Source organism: Rissa tridactyla, chromosome 4 (assembly GCF_028500815.1).
Source record: "Rissa tridactyla isolate bRisTri1 chromosome 4, bRisTri1.patW.cur.20221130, whole genome shotgun sequence".
Lineage (NCBI taxonomy): Eukaryota > Metazoa > Chordata > Aves > Charadriiformes > Laridae > Rissa > Rissa tridactyla.
Genome location: NC_071469.1, coordinates 45,174,657 through 45,190,852, shown reverse-complemented (window position 1 = coordinate 45,190,852; position 16,196 = coordinate 45,174,657). Strand labels below are relative to the sequence as shown.

The 16,196-nt window shown below is 42.4% G+C and overlaps 2 protein-coding genes across 3 annotated transcripts in view; one reads left to right on the top strand and one right to left on the bottom strand.

The window, feature by feature from the left end:
• ITPKA (inositol-trisphosphate 3-kinase A) overlaps positions 1-4,626 on the top strand; it is a 40,197-nt gene extending 35,571 nt beyond the window's left edge. For both annotated transcript variants that reach the window (XM_054201122.1, XM_054201123.1), the window contains one exon: positions 397-4,626. In XM_054201122.1, the coding sequence (XP_054057097.1) occupies positions 397-600 (204 nt within the window). In that variant the 3' untranslated portion in view covers positions 601-4,626. The remainder of the gene's footprint in view (positions 1-396) is intronic.
• Positions 4,627-9,761: 5,135 nt separating this feature from the next.
• Positions 9,762-16,196, bottom strand: part of LTK (leukocyte receptor tyrosine kinase) — a 99,012-nt gene continuing 92,577 nt past the window's right edge. The window contains exons 27-31 of the mRNA XM_054198056.1: positions 14,031-14,123; positions 13,311-13,412; positions 11,739-11,873; positions 11,272-11,362; positions 9,762-10,538 (exon numbers count right to left, since the gene is read on the bottom strand). Of these exons, the coding sequence (XP_054054031.1) occupies positions 9,762-10,538; positions 11,272-11,362; positions 11,739-11,873; positions 13,311-13,412; positions 14,031-14,123 (1,198 nt within the window). The remainder of the gene's footprint in view (positions 10,539-11,271; positions 11,363-11,738; positions 11,874-13,310; positions 13,413-14,030; positions 14,124-16,196) is intronic.

Below are 16,196 nucleotides of genomic sequence, written 5' to 3'. Positions count from 1 at the left end.
TTTTGAGATCTTGAGATTTTATTTTATCTTGTTGATTTCCTCTTCTCACTAGAGGCATTTTTTGTTAATCGTGGGTCGTGGTCTTTGAAAGTAGTCACTGTCTTTTGCTGAATTGCTTAAATTGAGACCTGCTGCTAAGTGAGCTGGAGAACTGCTTTTCTTTGCTTTGTCTACTGGGTCCCTTTTCCCACCTACAGACCCATTAATACGTTACTGATTGATATGGTTATGCAAATTGGGTATGTAAATTGTCAATGTGTAAGTGCAGCCCAACAGTCTGTTGGGTCACAGGTGAAAAGGTCATTGAGGACATCATCTTCTTAGTGGGACGCACTAAGTGATGGGGAGAGAGCTAAAGATGTGTCTTTAACCACATCACCTCAATCTGTCTTCCAGGTCGTTGGAAGTTCACTACTTTTTGTACATGATGGCAGTGGGAATGCCAATGTGTGGCTGATTGATTTTGGAAAGACCACACTTCTCCCTGATGGGCAGACACTGGATCACAGGATCCCCTGGCAAGAAGGCAACAGGGAGGATGGGTACTTGTTGGGACTGGACAATTTGATTGGCATCTTGGAAAGCATCACTGAAAGATGAGTTGAGCATGGCACAAGACTTGCAGGGCTGCTCTGTAACTTTCTGCTCTACTGGGATCACTCAGAAGGAAACCTTTAACTCCCTCCAGACTCCTGAGGTCACCAGTACAGAGGGAGCTGCATCCAGAACCCAGCAGTTAGTCATCAAAATGACTTTACGTCGGCCCTCTATGAACCTAAATAACTCCAGATTGGTCTGTATTGCACCGGCCTAACTTCAGACTGGTCCTCAGAGAATGAAGATCTCCATACTCAGGAATCACACCAGCATGAGTCAAGAGATCTGTATGGTAAACCAGAATGATTCAGATTTCTGGCAAACAGATGGGACTCCAGATTACTTCTTAGTGAACCAGAGCAAGTGCTTGGGGATTCAGGGTAGGAATAACAATTTTTCAGGGAACTGCATAGTTTTGAAACCAGCAAGAGCGGTGTGGGTTTTCTTCCTCCCCTAATTCCAAGTCTCCTTGCTCCTGTGTACACTATAGGTTGGACCAACAACTTCTGCTGTATTGTGTTACAGTGTGCACAAGGTGGAAAGGGGTGATAATCACAAGAAACCTGGAGTAAAGGGAGACAGCAGTTTATAGTGGCTGGATGCGGTAACTGCTGTTGACCATTCCTCTTCTTCCCTACCCTATCCCGGATTCACTTCTATCCAAGAACAGCCTTTGCTTTTATGTAGCCTCTCAGGAGATTACAAATACTCTAGGGAGAGAATAGCAGCCTATTGTCTCCAAAAACGTTTGACTTTCAGACTGGGTGGGCTGTTGGAAAAGTGCCTAGCTTGGCAAGTTTGGCCTCTTGCAGTTGAACTGCAGTTCTGAAAATCAGCCACAGACCAGGGAACTAAGGGGTTTTTTTTTCTCAAGGTTTGTTTGTTTTTAAAGACAAAGCCCCTATATACGCGCACACACACACACACACTCGTGCCACTAGCCAGCAACCAACGTGATCTCTTAAGATCATGGTTTGACTGACTCTGAATGCACGTGACTTCTTGGCCATGTTCCTGTTCCCAATACGATGCTGCCACTTCAGCGTATAGACTGGCGCAGCGATCAGGAAGGTAATGTTTCTGCATTCACAGCATTACACTAATGATAATTGCCAGGCATCCTTCCTCCAAGGTACCAGCTTTTAACTCAGGGCAGTTTGGGGGAAGGAATGTCCATGTATCCCATCCCCTAGTCCCCGTCTGGAATCACAGGGCCATCTGTGGTTCATTCTTCTTTTGCTGTGGCCCGGGCACAGCCACAGAAAATTCACAGTGTTTAGGTTAAATCAAGAAAGACTGAAGTGATTTCTTGTAATGGTTTCACATACCTTCTCTGTTGGTTGCTTCTAGTCACTAAAACAGTTCTTTAAGTACAAGCAGTATAAATACTATCAGTATTCACATGTTCACTCACATTCCAGGTTTTAACATTAATAATGTGATGATGCAGTTTTCAAAATGAGGACAAGACTTACATTGCTATTTGATTTTTAATTCCCTTTCAACATGTAAAGCTGGTATTGCACATTGATCAGAAATTGCTGTCTTTTGCCCATGTCCCGTGTTCAGAAGAGATTCTGAGAAATTTGGGATATATCAAGGTGACCCCATGCTTTGGGAAACTGATAGTTGAATAATAATTGTAAGCATGAGCAAAAAAAGACTGTAGAGTCCAGAACTGGAACAAAATGTATCTATAACATTTGTAATTACAACTGAATGGCCTAGAATAATTTCTAAAAGGAGTTACTTCAGAAAACACACTACTGTACTAAGAGATCAGTCAGATTTAATGACTTTTTCATCACCTCCAAACAAAACATCAGTATTAAAAATTCAAGCTCAGTTGGACCTAAAAGTTAGATGGACATAGAGGGTGTATCCTGTGGGAAGTAATGACATGTGGAAACATTTCATCCTAAACCAGAAGTTGTTTGAATTTGTAATTAGTTTTGCAGTTCAGTGCAAATTTAGACTTCTGTGGCCTCCCAGTTTTATTTTCATGATAGTATGTTAATGAATTTTCCACTTAGATGTTTCAGAGGGTTTACACTTTTTTAAGTGACAGTGAGGCTTCAGTAGAGAGCACAGATACTGTCATTCCAGATGCCTTCAACTTTTGAACTGCTATGAGATGACAAATTAATCTGTTGTGAATTTCATACAATTTTAAAAAAAAAAAAAAAAGGTTGTCTTCTTCCTTTCCTGCAGCCGACAGGTAAGCCATGGGTTAGCAGTGCTAAAGGAGAAGAGGAAGTAAATAGATCTCACAGGAGAGAACTTTAATAATCTTTTCTATGAGGCGGCAATTGCCAGCAGTCCAACCACAGTAATAATAAAAAAAAAGTTAGAAATTAGACTGTTAAGGTGATTGATAGAATTCATTAGTGGTTTGCCCGATTAATCTTCAGAGTTAAATTTCTTTCTTCTGTTACCACATACGTGAATCTTTTGCACCAGTGTAACTTATTTTCTAGAGGGGCGATTTAGAGGGTAAAAAGTCGATGCTTAAATGTCAGTTGAGAATTTGAGACAAACTTTTAGAATGGCTGTCCAGTTCTAAAGGAGAACTAGAAGCAACACGGTACCAGCAGCTTCCAAAAAACCCACCTGCTGCTAGCACCTGGATGGGTTGCAGTACGTGGTCTTGGGGGAAAGCATAGAGAATGATCCATTCCTCTGCAGTTGTTGAAAAGGTCAGGAGAAAAAAAACACCTCTGCTATAGCAGCCCCTGGTCTGGAAACTCAATCTAGGTGATAAACAGTTCTAGCAAGTTAGTTTTTAAATGTCCCTTTGGCTTATGAAGGGATTAGAAGGGAAGCAGCCACAATCTTCTGCTGCTGTTATGGGAAAGGAGGAAAGGAGGCAGCTGTTCATTAGCAAACTGCGAGTGGAGGACTGCAACTGAGCACTGGAGCTCTGAGGGGCTGGAGGCTGTGAGCTCGTGAGCAACCTACCACAGGGTACGTTTGATATCTTGATTGTCATCGGATGGCCCAGCGTGCCTGTCTGTGTACGCTCACGTGATCCTGTAGAAGCGTAGCCTTCTTTCACTATGGGGTAAGCTGCCTTGAATAAGCTTATCTTTACCAGAGGGTGAACGTGATGTCTGTGCGCAGGCATGTAACATAGAAGAGCTGACGCATGCTAACCAAGGGACTTCTCATACGAGTCCAGAATGTGGTTATTTAATGCCTCCGCTGAGATGTTGCCTCATTCTGGAGACACCGCGAGCATGTGTGTTTCCACAGCCTGGTAAGCTACGCTGGCCCAGTGGTGCTGAACAGCTGACCTCTCACTTAGGCACCACAGGCTTTAAACTCACTAGTTAGATGCAGCAACACTTAACTGCTGTAGCTGCTGCATTCCTGTGTGAATCTAGCAGTAGGACTTCTGTCCCTCAGCTTTCAGTGACTTGTTTTTTTGGCTTTGGACAAGTATCCTAGGCCTCAGTTTTGTTCCCATTTTACAGATGAGAATAGTACATACTTACTTACCTCACAGGAATGGCGTGAGGCTGTCCTTCATTATTGCCTGCAAGATGCTGTGAGATTTTTTGGAGGAAGGTGCAATAAAAAAAGAAATGCACAAAGAGTTTAAAAGTGATGGGTATTGGGTCCCCACAAGGATATAAATTTGGATGAAACTTAACCAAAGTGGTAAAAATGAAATCCCTTGGGTTTTTTTGTTTGTTTGTTTGTTTTTGTTTTTTTTTTTTTAATTGGGGGGCGGGAATTCATTTAATATCTGATCCAGTTCCTATTATAGGGAAATATTTCAATGGGAGTTGGACCAAACCCTTAAGTATCTCAGAGGGCTCTTGCTATTTTTTTTTGTATTGCTGTTGTTATTATTTGTTATTCTTAAGGTACTGAGATCGAATGGCCTGTATTCATCCACAGTGCATCCGTTCTGAACACTACAATGCAATGCTGACCACGGTCACTTTTGACATTGACTGTATTGGTTGAGTGTTTGTTACTCTGAAGTGTGTATGCTACTAAATAAACGAGACTGGAGAAAAGGCATCCACTGATTTAGTCACAGGACAGTAATAGCTTTTCTTCAATAATTTCCTTCAGAAAGGGACAAAAACTATTTCAGTGTTTCTTGTGCTTTTAGTCTTTAGCATCCAGTATTTCCTAAAACAAAACCGGTGCTAAGACATCTAGCAGCTAATGTTGGAGCTTGGTTCCAGAACCCATTATTAGAACCTGATCCGCACAAAGCTTGACAGCTTCCTTCAAGGTAACCTCTGTCTCAAAAATCTCAGTTCATAACCTACGGCTTATCAAAAAGTGATGCATCAAAAGGCAGTTGGCAGACTCAGAGCAGTTAACTGTTCCATGGGGCAGTTTTGTGTGGCCGCAGGGAACAAGCAGTCAGCCCTCTGGGACTGGCAATGCTTCTCAGCAAGAGAAAGCGTCCTCTTACCTGTGTGCAAAGAGTACTTAGCAGAGAGGGAAACGAATAGCCACCATTACTGTCTCTTTATTTTGTGTTGCAAATATAGAAGTATACACTTGTCCAGCTTTAAATTGCATAGAAGCAGGCATGTCATCTACTTATGTACGGTAGTCACCAGAAAGGTAAGTTGGCAAGAAGTGCTGCCATGGTGGGAGGTAATGGCAAATCAAACCCAATTCAGCTAAATGAAAACGTCCTGTGACGTGATGGGAAGATGTTAAGTGATGTCATGCCTAAGGTCTCTGCATCAGATTGAAAAGGGTGGGCAGATGGGAGGAGGGAGCACGGCCATGTCTACAGGAGAAGCCGTCTTGCAGAGCTCTGCTGCCTGAGGGTCTGAGGAAGTGTGGTCCCCGGCTGACGCAGCCGTGGAGATGCAAATTCACTGGGGAAAATCCTACTCCCAGCAGTAGCATTTTCTTCTCTTTCAGGTAAGTAGGGGGAAGGTATCGGAGGGTGGAATAAGTTACACTTGTAAAAGCGCATAACTGTTTAATTAGACTTGTAAAGCTTTCTTGGTGCACACCTGCCCATTAGCAAATCAGTGGAGAACTTACCTCAGAAAAAGAGTTGATATGAAGGAACGCATTAAAACGTGTGCAGTTACAATTTCTGTTTCTTTAAAGGGAAAATTAAGATACAAAACACGTTGAGGAGAGAAAAGATAATGAAATCAGAAGCAAGAGTATCAACAAATGTGAAAAGAAAGCAGAGAAAGACAAATCTGAATTTGCATTATTGTTTCACCTCTTGTTATTCAGTCCCTTCCTTAAAATGTAGGTATGAGGTTGTATGAAGCAACATAAAGTACTAATGCTAAGTCCAGACGAAAAAACACCCCAACAACTATATACGCACACATCTAAAAACAAGTTGGTAACATGTTAAAAAACAGACACGCATCAGGAAGAGTGATTTATAATAATCCTATAAATGGCTGATTCTCCAGGGGGGAAGCGTTGGAAGACTTTTCACATGGATCACAAGACTGAATTAGTCCCAGATCTCCAGCTCATGTCATTCCTCGAGGAAACAAAATTGGGTTTTGGCTTTCAGTTGCCAAAGTAATCTAATTTTGACACTATGGGTTCAACTCATTGATTATGCACTGAAAGTGTCTCCTTAGAAAACAGTTTCAAGCTAGTTATCTTTTGAAATAATATCAGTTGAGCACTATGAAATCTGTGATTGTATGAACAGTAAGTTTCAGTCTCAGACCTGTAGGAGTGAAGGTTGTACTGTATGTCATTGCGATTGTTATTTTTCTTTTTAGATGATATGGTGTGGATGGCATGGAGCATTTCAGCATTACAACAGGAGCAATACTAGCATTATTTCCTCCAGGATGTTAATCAAAAATTCATTATCTGTGAGGGTTTTTAAAAGCAACTAAGAGATCAAATACGCACAGAAAAACTGTTACAGGTCAAAGAGTCATGTCAACTGCTGACAGAATTTAATTGACTTTTAGTTTCCATTTGAGAGAGTGAAGAGTTTGTATAACATTCAGGTTGCTAATGCAGATTCTTTTAAAATTCCTGGCTCTTTCTTTTGGTGCCCATTTGGTATGTGCACCTCCATGTTCTGTCTCATTACAAGACACTGCATCTGGCTCAGTACGTCCCCAGTCCCCTGTTGGAAACCAGGCAACTATGTCTAGGAACTAATCACTGTTCACTTGCAACTCCCAACCATTGGTCACTCTTAGAGATAAGATACTGGGCAGGGTGGAGTGTTATTCTGGCTCAGTGCAGCTTTGTCTACGCTCTTCCTTTAAATAAGTATGTTGACACAGCTCTTCAGTAAAAACAGGTATTTGCCCAAAGTGCTGGACTGAAGAACTTGCATTTTGTTTATAAAATGAAGGCATAGCTGCACCCAAGACTGCATGTGGCATTGGTAATAGAAGGGTGTTCTTCTCTCACTTCACTTTTCAAGGGCTTGCCTAGTTTTATAACTATTGGCCTTCCTAAATTCGTGAATTAACTTGAGGCAAGTGCTGCATATGGGGAAGACAATGGTAGCTCAAGCTGGGTAACCATATGGCCAGCAGGGATCCTGCCTCCTTCTCACTGCAATCTTAAGGCGTTTTATAGTCATTTCCATGTGAAAAAAAATGAAGAACCATCTTGTGCCTGCTACTTTATAAAAAGTCTGCAGAAAGGAAAGGTGTAACTTCCCATGGCTTCTGAACAAGTCGGTATGTCACTCCTCACCATCAATTTCCCACACATACTGATGGCTGAGGAGAATGTCATGCCTGAGCTCTGCTCAGGATAGAGCCTGTTACAAACAAGGGTTGGAAAGCGATCCGGAGTCACATCCCCTGCAGCTGAACTAGGATCGCTGCACTCTGCTGTGGCCTTACCACGTATGCAGGGAGGGAGGGCCCGAGTTGCTGACCCTCAGTCACAACTGTTGGAGAGTTTGGTAGCTCCCCTTTGGGGGAAAAACTACTGATGCATACACCATAGGACTAACATAATCCAAAAGGTAAGCCTGTTGAAGATGAGCTGGTGTTACTCCGACTAGCTAAGAGCAGATGTATTTATTCTTGACCAGCATGTTCCAGAGGTGGCCAGGCTCAAACATGATCAAAAAATGTCAGCCTTTGCAAGAGGAAAGAATGAGAAAACTTCCTGCTCACGGGGCTTTCCTGCCTCATCTAACTGAGCTGTAGCAGTTCCTGGACATGAGACAGGATGGGCAATGAGCGAAGCCAGAGAGCTAAAGCAAAGGTGAAGTGGAAAGAAGGGCATATGAGGCTAGGGCAACCATCTCCCTCAGTCACCACCACTCCTGGAATTTGCCCATGCACAGGGGTGACCTCTCTATTCTGACCATCCATCATTTCCCAACATGGATTTGGAATTATTTCCATGCGATATGGGTCATTGCTGAAAGGCAGCCATCATCACCGCTCTGGAAATGATTGCATAGAAAACTATTCATTCTAAAGCCAAAGGCCTAAAACTATAGGAAGCTTGGAACAGATACAAAGTCAGAGCAACAAAGCATAATCCTGAGCTGAAGATGGATTTCACTCATGATGGATTCAGACTCTTCACTCTGCTTTTCTGTACCACACCTCAGTAGTGTCCATCCCTGAATGACGCAGAGAACAGGAAGTCTGTGTGGTAAAAGCAAACCCTCTCCTGACAGCCCACATCTTCCGACTGTACATACAGCTGATGGCTAAGCGTGAAGCTTGTACCAGAGCACCTCTTCCCTCAGACAGGAACCAGACAGTCTACAACTGACAGCTCACCATACAACATGATTAGACCTGAAGGCAGCGTGTAAGTTGCCACTGTAGGCTGGCAGTGCAACATTCAGGCGTGGGACAAGGACAAAATGCTTCTGAGACTGTTCTGGCTTAATCCAAATTATTTACTTTTTTCAATGTCGTTATTATGCAGGCTTTAACCAGTAAACACCAGTTTAGACCCTAAGCAACAGAAGAAAGCCTTAGAAATGATCTGTCTTCAAAACAAACAACAACCACCTTTACCAGTAAGTCTGTATGCTTGGAAGGCAAGAAGAAATGACGACCTGCTCCGTGCGTGAAGCCAAGTCAAGCCATGATTTTAATGTTCTCAAAGGGTTGAGCTATTCTACCTTCCTCTGTAAAGGGCACCCTAAGGTAGAGTTTATATTTCCCTTCACTCTGCCCCTCCCCTGCATTACTTCGTTTCTACCTCAGAGGAGTAGGTATTAAAACTATGAAGAACTCCAGTTGCCAAATGCTAGACAGCTACCGGAGAACCTCAGCTTAATGCTTACCAACATAGTACAGGAAATTACTGTTGAATATCAAAGAACTTACAAAAATGAAGCTCATCCCAAGGAAAGTCCATTAAAAGATAAAGACAGTCTACTTCTCATCACCCCATGCAGCTCACCCTTTCTTGGAAAACCACCTGCACCTTCCCCACCAGGAGCTGTGAGGAAAGCAACACCATGAGGCAAGCAGCACATTTCCTTTGCTATTCAAAGGGATACTATCACTTCCACCAACTATTTTTTTTTTCAATAGCAAATTTGTTTTCCTCTTCATTGCTTGTTTTCAAAGCACATGCTCAGAGGAGCCTGGATTATTTTTTTTTTCCACATCCTTCCTACTGCTTCCAATTTGAGCAGTAGCTTCGTTTTCATGTTTTTCCACAGGGTCTGCTAATAAAACAGATGCAAATGTGGCTGCTATTTACTTACTGCCCTTACAGTAAATTAGCGTCATTAGTAAGTCATCAGGATTGTAAAAAGCTCTCTGGAATACAGAAGCCTTTGCAAGTTTGTTGCTGCTGGCACAGCATGCATTTTTGGTTTCTTCGGTCAGAAAGAAGTGCAACATGTGTTGGTTTCCATCCAAATGCTGTGGCTGGATGGTAGGTCTGTTTCTTTTCACCTGAGCAGATTGAGAAGGAGTCCTTTCACTAAATATTGTATCCTGAATCAGAGCAGCAATGCCAATGTTCTCCACCGCTAAGCTGGTTCAGTGGAACACATTTGATAGGCAGAGATAGAAACGCAACTGTCTTTAACCATCTGGGGATCCGGCAGGTAGAAGGAGGAAACAGAACACTGCTGATGTTGAAATATCACCCATCTGGAGGAACTTAAATGGAGGAAGTGAGTGAAACATGAAGCAGTCCTTCCAGACACACACATTCCCTGATCTTTGGAAGAACCTTTTCTGTTATACTGGAGTAACACTCAGGTCATCTGATAAAGACAGACCAGAGTCCCTCTCTCTTGATGTTTTCTCTGTTTTATAAAATGGCTTTTCATCTTTATGCAGGCTGGAGCTCCTTAGCACAGCTGCTCTGACCTCTGCCAAAGCTGATGGCTGGCGGTCAGTGCTATAGCACAGGTCATCATAAGCATAATTTACATTGCCGCAGGGGAAAGTCTGGAGTTTCACCAGTTCAATCCCACCGATATCCAGGTGAGGGCAGTTGCTTCGACTTGGAGATGCTGGAGATGCCCGAGAGCTAGGAGAAGAACTGCAATTCCCATCAAAGCCCGAATCTTCCCGCTCTGGAGTTGCTTTGAGCTTGGAGCCGGGGCTGAAGTGACAGATGTTCTCTAGCACCCACGATCCATAGGTTGGGTTCCAAAGATTTTTCGTTTTGTTTTTAAGTCTGTGGGTTGGTGGATTGCTGAGCTCCAACTTCTGGTTTGAGCTCTGCTGGAACCAGGACCCGCTGCTGAAATCGCTGAGGCATGGCAGGCTGGGCCCTCGAGCAGTCCGGTTGCTCAGGTTCTCCACCAGTAGCTCTTGTGGACATTGAACAAGTTTGTGCCCGGCATGGTGGGAGTCCAGTGCTTTAGGCGTCATCTTAGGTGTGAGAGAAGGGCTTACCAACAGGGGCACTATCCCACTGGAAATGTTCGGGCGCATGACCGTACTCCCTTCATCCTCTGGTGCAGGGCCACACTCCATGGGCAGCTCAGTGTTGATCACATCAGGGTCCTGAAAAGAGAGACAAGAACCTGTTACACCCCGAGCACTTCCAGGGTGACTGTCACGCCTGCATTTTAAAAGAAATAGCTGTGAGAGTGAAAAAGCTTTTGGCAGAGGCTGATATCAGGTTTTGGAAATATTCCTGAGCATCGTACAAGGTGCTATGCACCATCTGCATATCGCATGCTGTTAGGACTTGCAAAATTTACATGCTTCCTTTGAGCAGAAGCTGTGCTTTATTGAAATCAGTGGCTAAGCTGGGGGTCACTAGTATATAATTTCTCCCTTGGGAGGTTAGATCCAGGCCTGTAGCTGTAAAATGCTACTAGAACGTGAACTCACCGTGCCATCTCATTCCATACCCTCCCCGCTCCATTCTCACTCATCTGTGGCTTTCGAGCAACATTAGGCAACGTCAGAAGATGGACCTCTAAAAGATTCTAAATACCTTTCCAACACAAAATGAAGGACATTTTGCTACTGAACCAGCTGAGAGCTGAAAACATCCACTTGCCCAGGAACAGTATAATCTCATTTTGGTTGGGCTGAAGATGGGAGAGTGAGAACAGATACTGGAAAACCCAAATGAAAAGAGCAGTTGAGCCAACAGCACTACTGCAATCGGGAAAGGAATTAGATCAGTTTGTCAGGACTCTTCACTTCTTTTGGGCACTAAAGCTAGTGCCTCTGGACAGTTGTCATTCCATGGATTATCATCCACCTGGGTACCAAAGACCAATACCTGTGTGCAATATTTGATTCTTTCCAGGATGGTGGAGAAGTTTGGCCGATACTCTGGGCTGTGCTGCCAGCACTGTGTCATGATCCGGTACCTTAAAATAAGTAAAAAAAAAAAAAAAAACAAAAAAAGTATCGATCAGGAAAGATAATAATGTAAAACGTGTTTCAGTACTAAGTGATCATGGGTCCAGAGGAACCGCACTCAGTACCTGGCCCAAAGGAGGAGAACAAAAGTGGATATGTCATTTCTGCATCCTTGGATGCTGAGCCATTAGGGAATCGCTACTTAAAGCAAAGCTTATAGTGGTCTAAGCTGTACTCCAGAGGCAGTGGCTCAAGAGACTTTCAATAATACCCACCTAACACTGCGGGCAATCACCATTCCCTGACTAAAGGTGTCTAGTTGTCTTTGTCTAACCTGTTTGATACCTACTATCCCTTGGCTTGTGGGAGTAAGGAAATACTTACACTGGCCCTGGACAGTTTTTTGGTGGATCCATTCTTCCTCCACTGGTGACAAATTCCAGCACTTCCTGGTTGGTTTTGCAAGGGTAGGGCATGTAGCCTAGAGAGAAAATCTCCCAAAGAAGCACACCAAAGGACCTGTGTCAGAAACAAGCCAACAATACCAATTAGGTTTTATTTGTGCTTCATGCCACAAACCTGGCACAAAGCTGTTTAGGTAACAACCACAGCAACACCCTTTCAAAGCTGTAGGACAACCACAGCTTTAGTTACAATTAGCGTAATTATGAGTCAACTTTTATATAAAAGACCAATCTATTACAACCTTTCCCCAAGCTATGAAAGTAGCTTTGCAGAGGCTTCAAAATATTTGACTAACTCTGAAGTTATTCTTTCTGCTGCGTTTGTTATTTCTAGAGCAGGAAATGTCGGAGCACCCTTTGCTATGTATGGTCCAACTGAAAAGAACTGTTAGATCTGGCATGGAGGTTCCTACCTTACTTGGGAAGACTCAAGATGTTTGAATCAGTGTTTGGGAACAGGATGCTCAAGAATAAGATCAAGTAAGAGACATCCAGTGAAAGTGAAAGGCGGCAGCATTTATTTTTTCTCATGGTATGGCTGTTCTCCCTTTTTACACCCAGGGGCCAGTTAGGCAGTGCCACTGAGAATAATGTGTGACTTAGACCCAGGGGAGTCAAGAGGGTTCTGCCAGGACTTCAGCTGGGTCAGAATTTTAAGAGTCACTATTTGCTGCAAAGGTGGAAGAAATTTCCAGCACACGCATGTTACTTACAATAGCTTATAACTTATTATAGTACAGGAACTGGCTGCTCACAGTTAGGTGCTGATAAGCAATCCCTTGTCTTCCGGCATCACTAACAACTTCAGGAAACTGGGTCAGTGTGGCATTTAAGGGAACGTCTCAGTACAGTATATTGAAGCATCTACTGTACAGGGAGAGAGGCGTTCTTAAGCAACTGGAAAGCTTCCATTCCCCAGCACCTGTGCAGGAATGTGCCACTGTTGAGGGGGTGCTTATTTTAAAGAAAGACCAAGTTACATGAGGAATCAATATATCAATATTTTTTCCTCATCAGCCAGCAAGGACTTCTGATTAAATTTGCTGTCATTTTATGTACAACAGAAAAAAAATATACAAAAGAGTAATGCTGGGTGGTACAGAGAGTGTCATTTACAAGATATAGAATCAGGCCTTGTCACTGATACAAACTAAGTGGCAGATACTGAGGGAAGTGCCTGATGGTATTTGTCTGGATTTTTAACTGAGACTTCTTGGGAATCCAAACTGCTTTCTCTTTTCACTTCTTGATTGCCTTTACATGACACTGTATGTATAGCAAATTTTTAGCACCTCCATTTACAATAGATTTTTAATTCTTATTCAGAATTCTTTAGCCCTGCTTCTACTGAATGCAGAGGGAAAACTTCTAATATTTTTCTGGGAAATTCTGACATTTTTTAAGGTTCCTGCTGAGCAGACTTTTTTCTCGGGCAGTCCATTTCTTTACCCTTATCACTGAGTAGCAGAAGTGATTAAAAGACATTTGTTACCAGGTATCAGTCTTGGAGGTGAAAATGCCCTCTAGAAAAGCTTCTGGTGGCATCCACTTGACAGGAAGCATGGCTCTTCCTCCCTTGCGGTAGTAACTTGCTCTGGAAAAGATAAAATGCATGGAGAATGCCACACAGTCTGAAAGGGCTCAGATATATAAAAGATCTTATCACCACAGCAACAGCAGCTGGGGATTGCGTGCGGCAATGGGGGCCAAACGAAATAAAAAGAAAAGTCATCAACTCCAATAGTCCATTGAAGCAGTATTTTATCCCCTTTTTGCAACTGGGATGGAAACTGAGGCTTTGCACAAGGTGCTGATGCAGCAAGTCTTCTTGACATCATAAACTGTGAATTATGGTTGTTCTTTGGTTGTGGGGCGTTTTTTTGTGGTTTTTTTTTTGTTTTGTTTTTTTTTTTTTTTTTTTTTTTTTACATTTAAGATTATTTATGATTAACTAGCTAATAAATTTGCCTATGCTTGGTTTAGTGTCCACATGTGTTTGCAGTATTCCCTGGAGCCCAGTCTGGAATAAACACAGTTGAAGCCTATTGGCTAGCAGCCATAGATGTGTTAATTTACAGTCTGTTAACTCCAGTTAGTTAAACGGTAATCAAATTCAGACACTGCTTCAGATTCCATGAGACAGTTCAAACCAGTCAAAATGATACAGATTACCGAGTTATTCACAGGAACTGAAATGGCCTTTTTCACCTACCTGTAAATATCCCTGGCCATCCCAAAGTCACCAATCTTGGCTATTCGCCCTGCTCCAGTGCAGGTCAAAAGGCAATTCCTCGCAGCTATATCTCTTTAAAATACAAATAAATTATTAGTTATAATTCTAAACTCTTAAGTAGCTAAAGGAATAAAGAAAGAATATTAGAACCAGACCTGCAAGTCCTACTTGAGTCATCTTTACACAAATGAGAAGGGTGTTATTAAAAATAAGAAATAATGCCAGCTACATTATCATTTTTTATTAACCACAATTCTTAACCTGCATTTACATTACGTTTTCTACCCAGTGTTTTCCAAGCGTTCCCCACTCCCATCTCCTTTCACTAAGGCAGAGAACAGGGTCAGTATCAGACCAGGCATAGATCCAACCTCTTTTTTTTCAACCACCTTATAGAGCAAGAAAGAAATTTGTCATATCTTTTTTTTAAGACTGGCATTGCAGCAGTGTCTCCAGCAGTTGGGTAGTCTTAGTAAACTGCTTGAAAAGTCAATGTAGGACCGGATTCGGTAAACTGTTGCTTTGTTGCTTCTGGGTATCTCCTGCGGAACCAAGCAAAGCTACATATGGGAGCAGCCATTTGCTGGGTGCAGGTTTAGCATGTGACAAATGGCAGTGATGACTGCATGGCCAAGACTGAAGGATCTGTGTTCATTTTAAATACGCATTCTGACAAGGAACTCATTAAAAATCATAGCACTGTGGGGGTCCTGTTGACTGCCAAGAAAAATGAGCTCCTTGAACAACTCATATGTTTCTTCCCACTGCCAGCCTTGAAAAAAAACCCTCAGGATTTGGAAGACAAGCTCAGCTTTCTCTTCATCATCAGCTGTGACTCCTCCACGACAAGACCTGCCCTTAGAGACATCTCCACAACCTCACTACATTACCTTTCCCCCTTAGGATACTTGTTATCTGTAGCGATAACCTTCTTCCCTTCCTGATCTGCTCTAAGTAATACTGACATCATTAACAAATACAGAACCTGAATGAAATTCCTTCTATACTGATTCCCTGAATTGCTGGCTAAAACAAACCAAGTCCGTTCCCAGGTTGCTTATACTAGAGATATAACAGTGCAAAAACTGACCCAGAGAGTTTTTTTAAAACCGATACGCTGCTGTTAAAAGAGTCAGGCACTAGTTTCTTCCACTTCTCTCCTGAAATGGAGATTGGTCTTAAGTAATAACAGCTGACCTGTCCATTTGTTGACATAAATATTAGAAGCTTTGTGTGATGAGTGCTGGGCTCAGTGACATATGATAAGAAAACCAGGGAACATCTACCGGACAGCAGAAATGCAAATTAGTTTTATAAAACACTTGTTGAGAAAATTTCTCTTGAGTTTCTACTGGACTTCTTGCAGCACAAGCTGGTCGTTACTGGAAATTCAATAGATCAGGGTGGATGGAGGTTAATGAAGGATATTACTATTACAGTAAGGATTTAAAAAAAAAATGCTGTAGCGATTAACTCTGAAGTTTCCAATTAGAATACTGATCCTCTCATGTACTTATTAGGAGATACAAGAGCCAAAATTTGTTGCATGCTCTTACTGCTCTTTTTTAATGACAAAAAACTGTAATCCTTTTTTCAAAGGAACTTATTCATTGTTCCAATATAAAGGAAAACTGTCTCAGATGCTCTAATCATAAAGTTATAACACATCCTGTATCTCAGTCTCATGGCTTTTTACTCCAATTGCTGCTTTCCACCTGTTTCCCTCAGTTTCTCCAGTCTCTACCCACTCTTGCCTGGCTCTGCCTCTTTGCTCTGTGCAATATCGTGCGTATGCACACATGCTTCTTCATGGGGGTAAAATCAGTTGTCATCTTACCTAACTCCAGGCTGCACGTCAGTTTAGTTAGAGCCCGTGTGACCCTCTTGTGTGCAGGCCTCTCCTTTGCTGTACACAAAAGGGCTGGACTCAGCATGGAGTTCATACTCAGGAAGGAATTCAGTTGCACACTATGCCTGAGAACATTATGAGCTGGAACAACACTTGATCAGAAGCAAAAGAGTCCAATATCCAACTGGGAATTTTAAAAGGCTACCTAGAATAACCTTTACCTATTCTATATTTTATTCTTATTTGAAGCTTGACATAGCAACATTTTTTTGCTCTACAAAAGAGGAAAAAGAGGT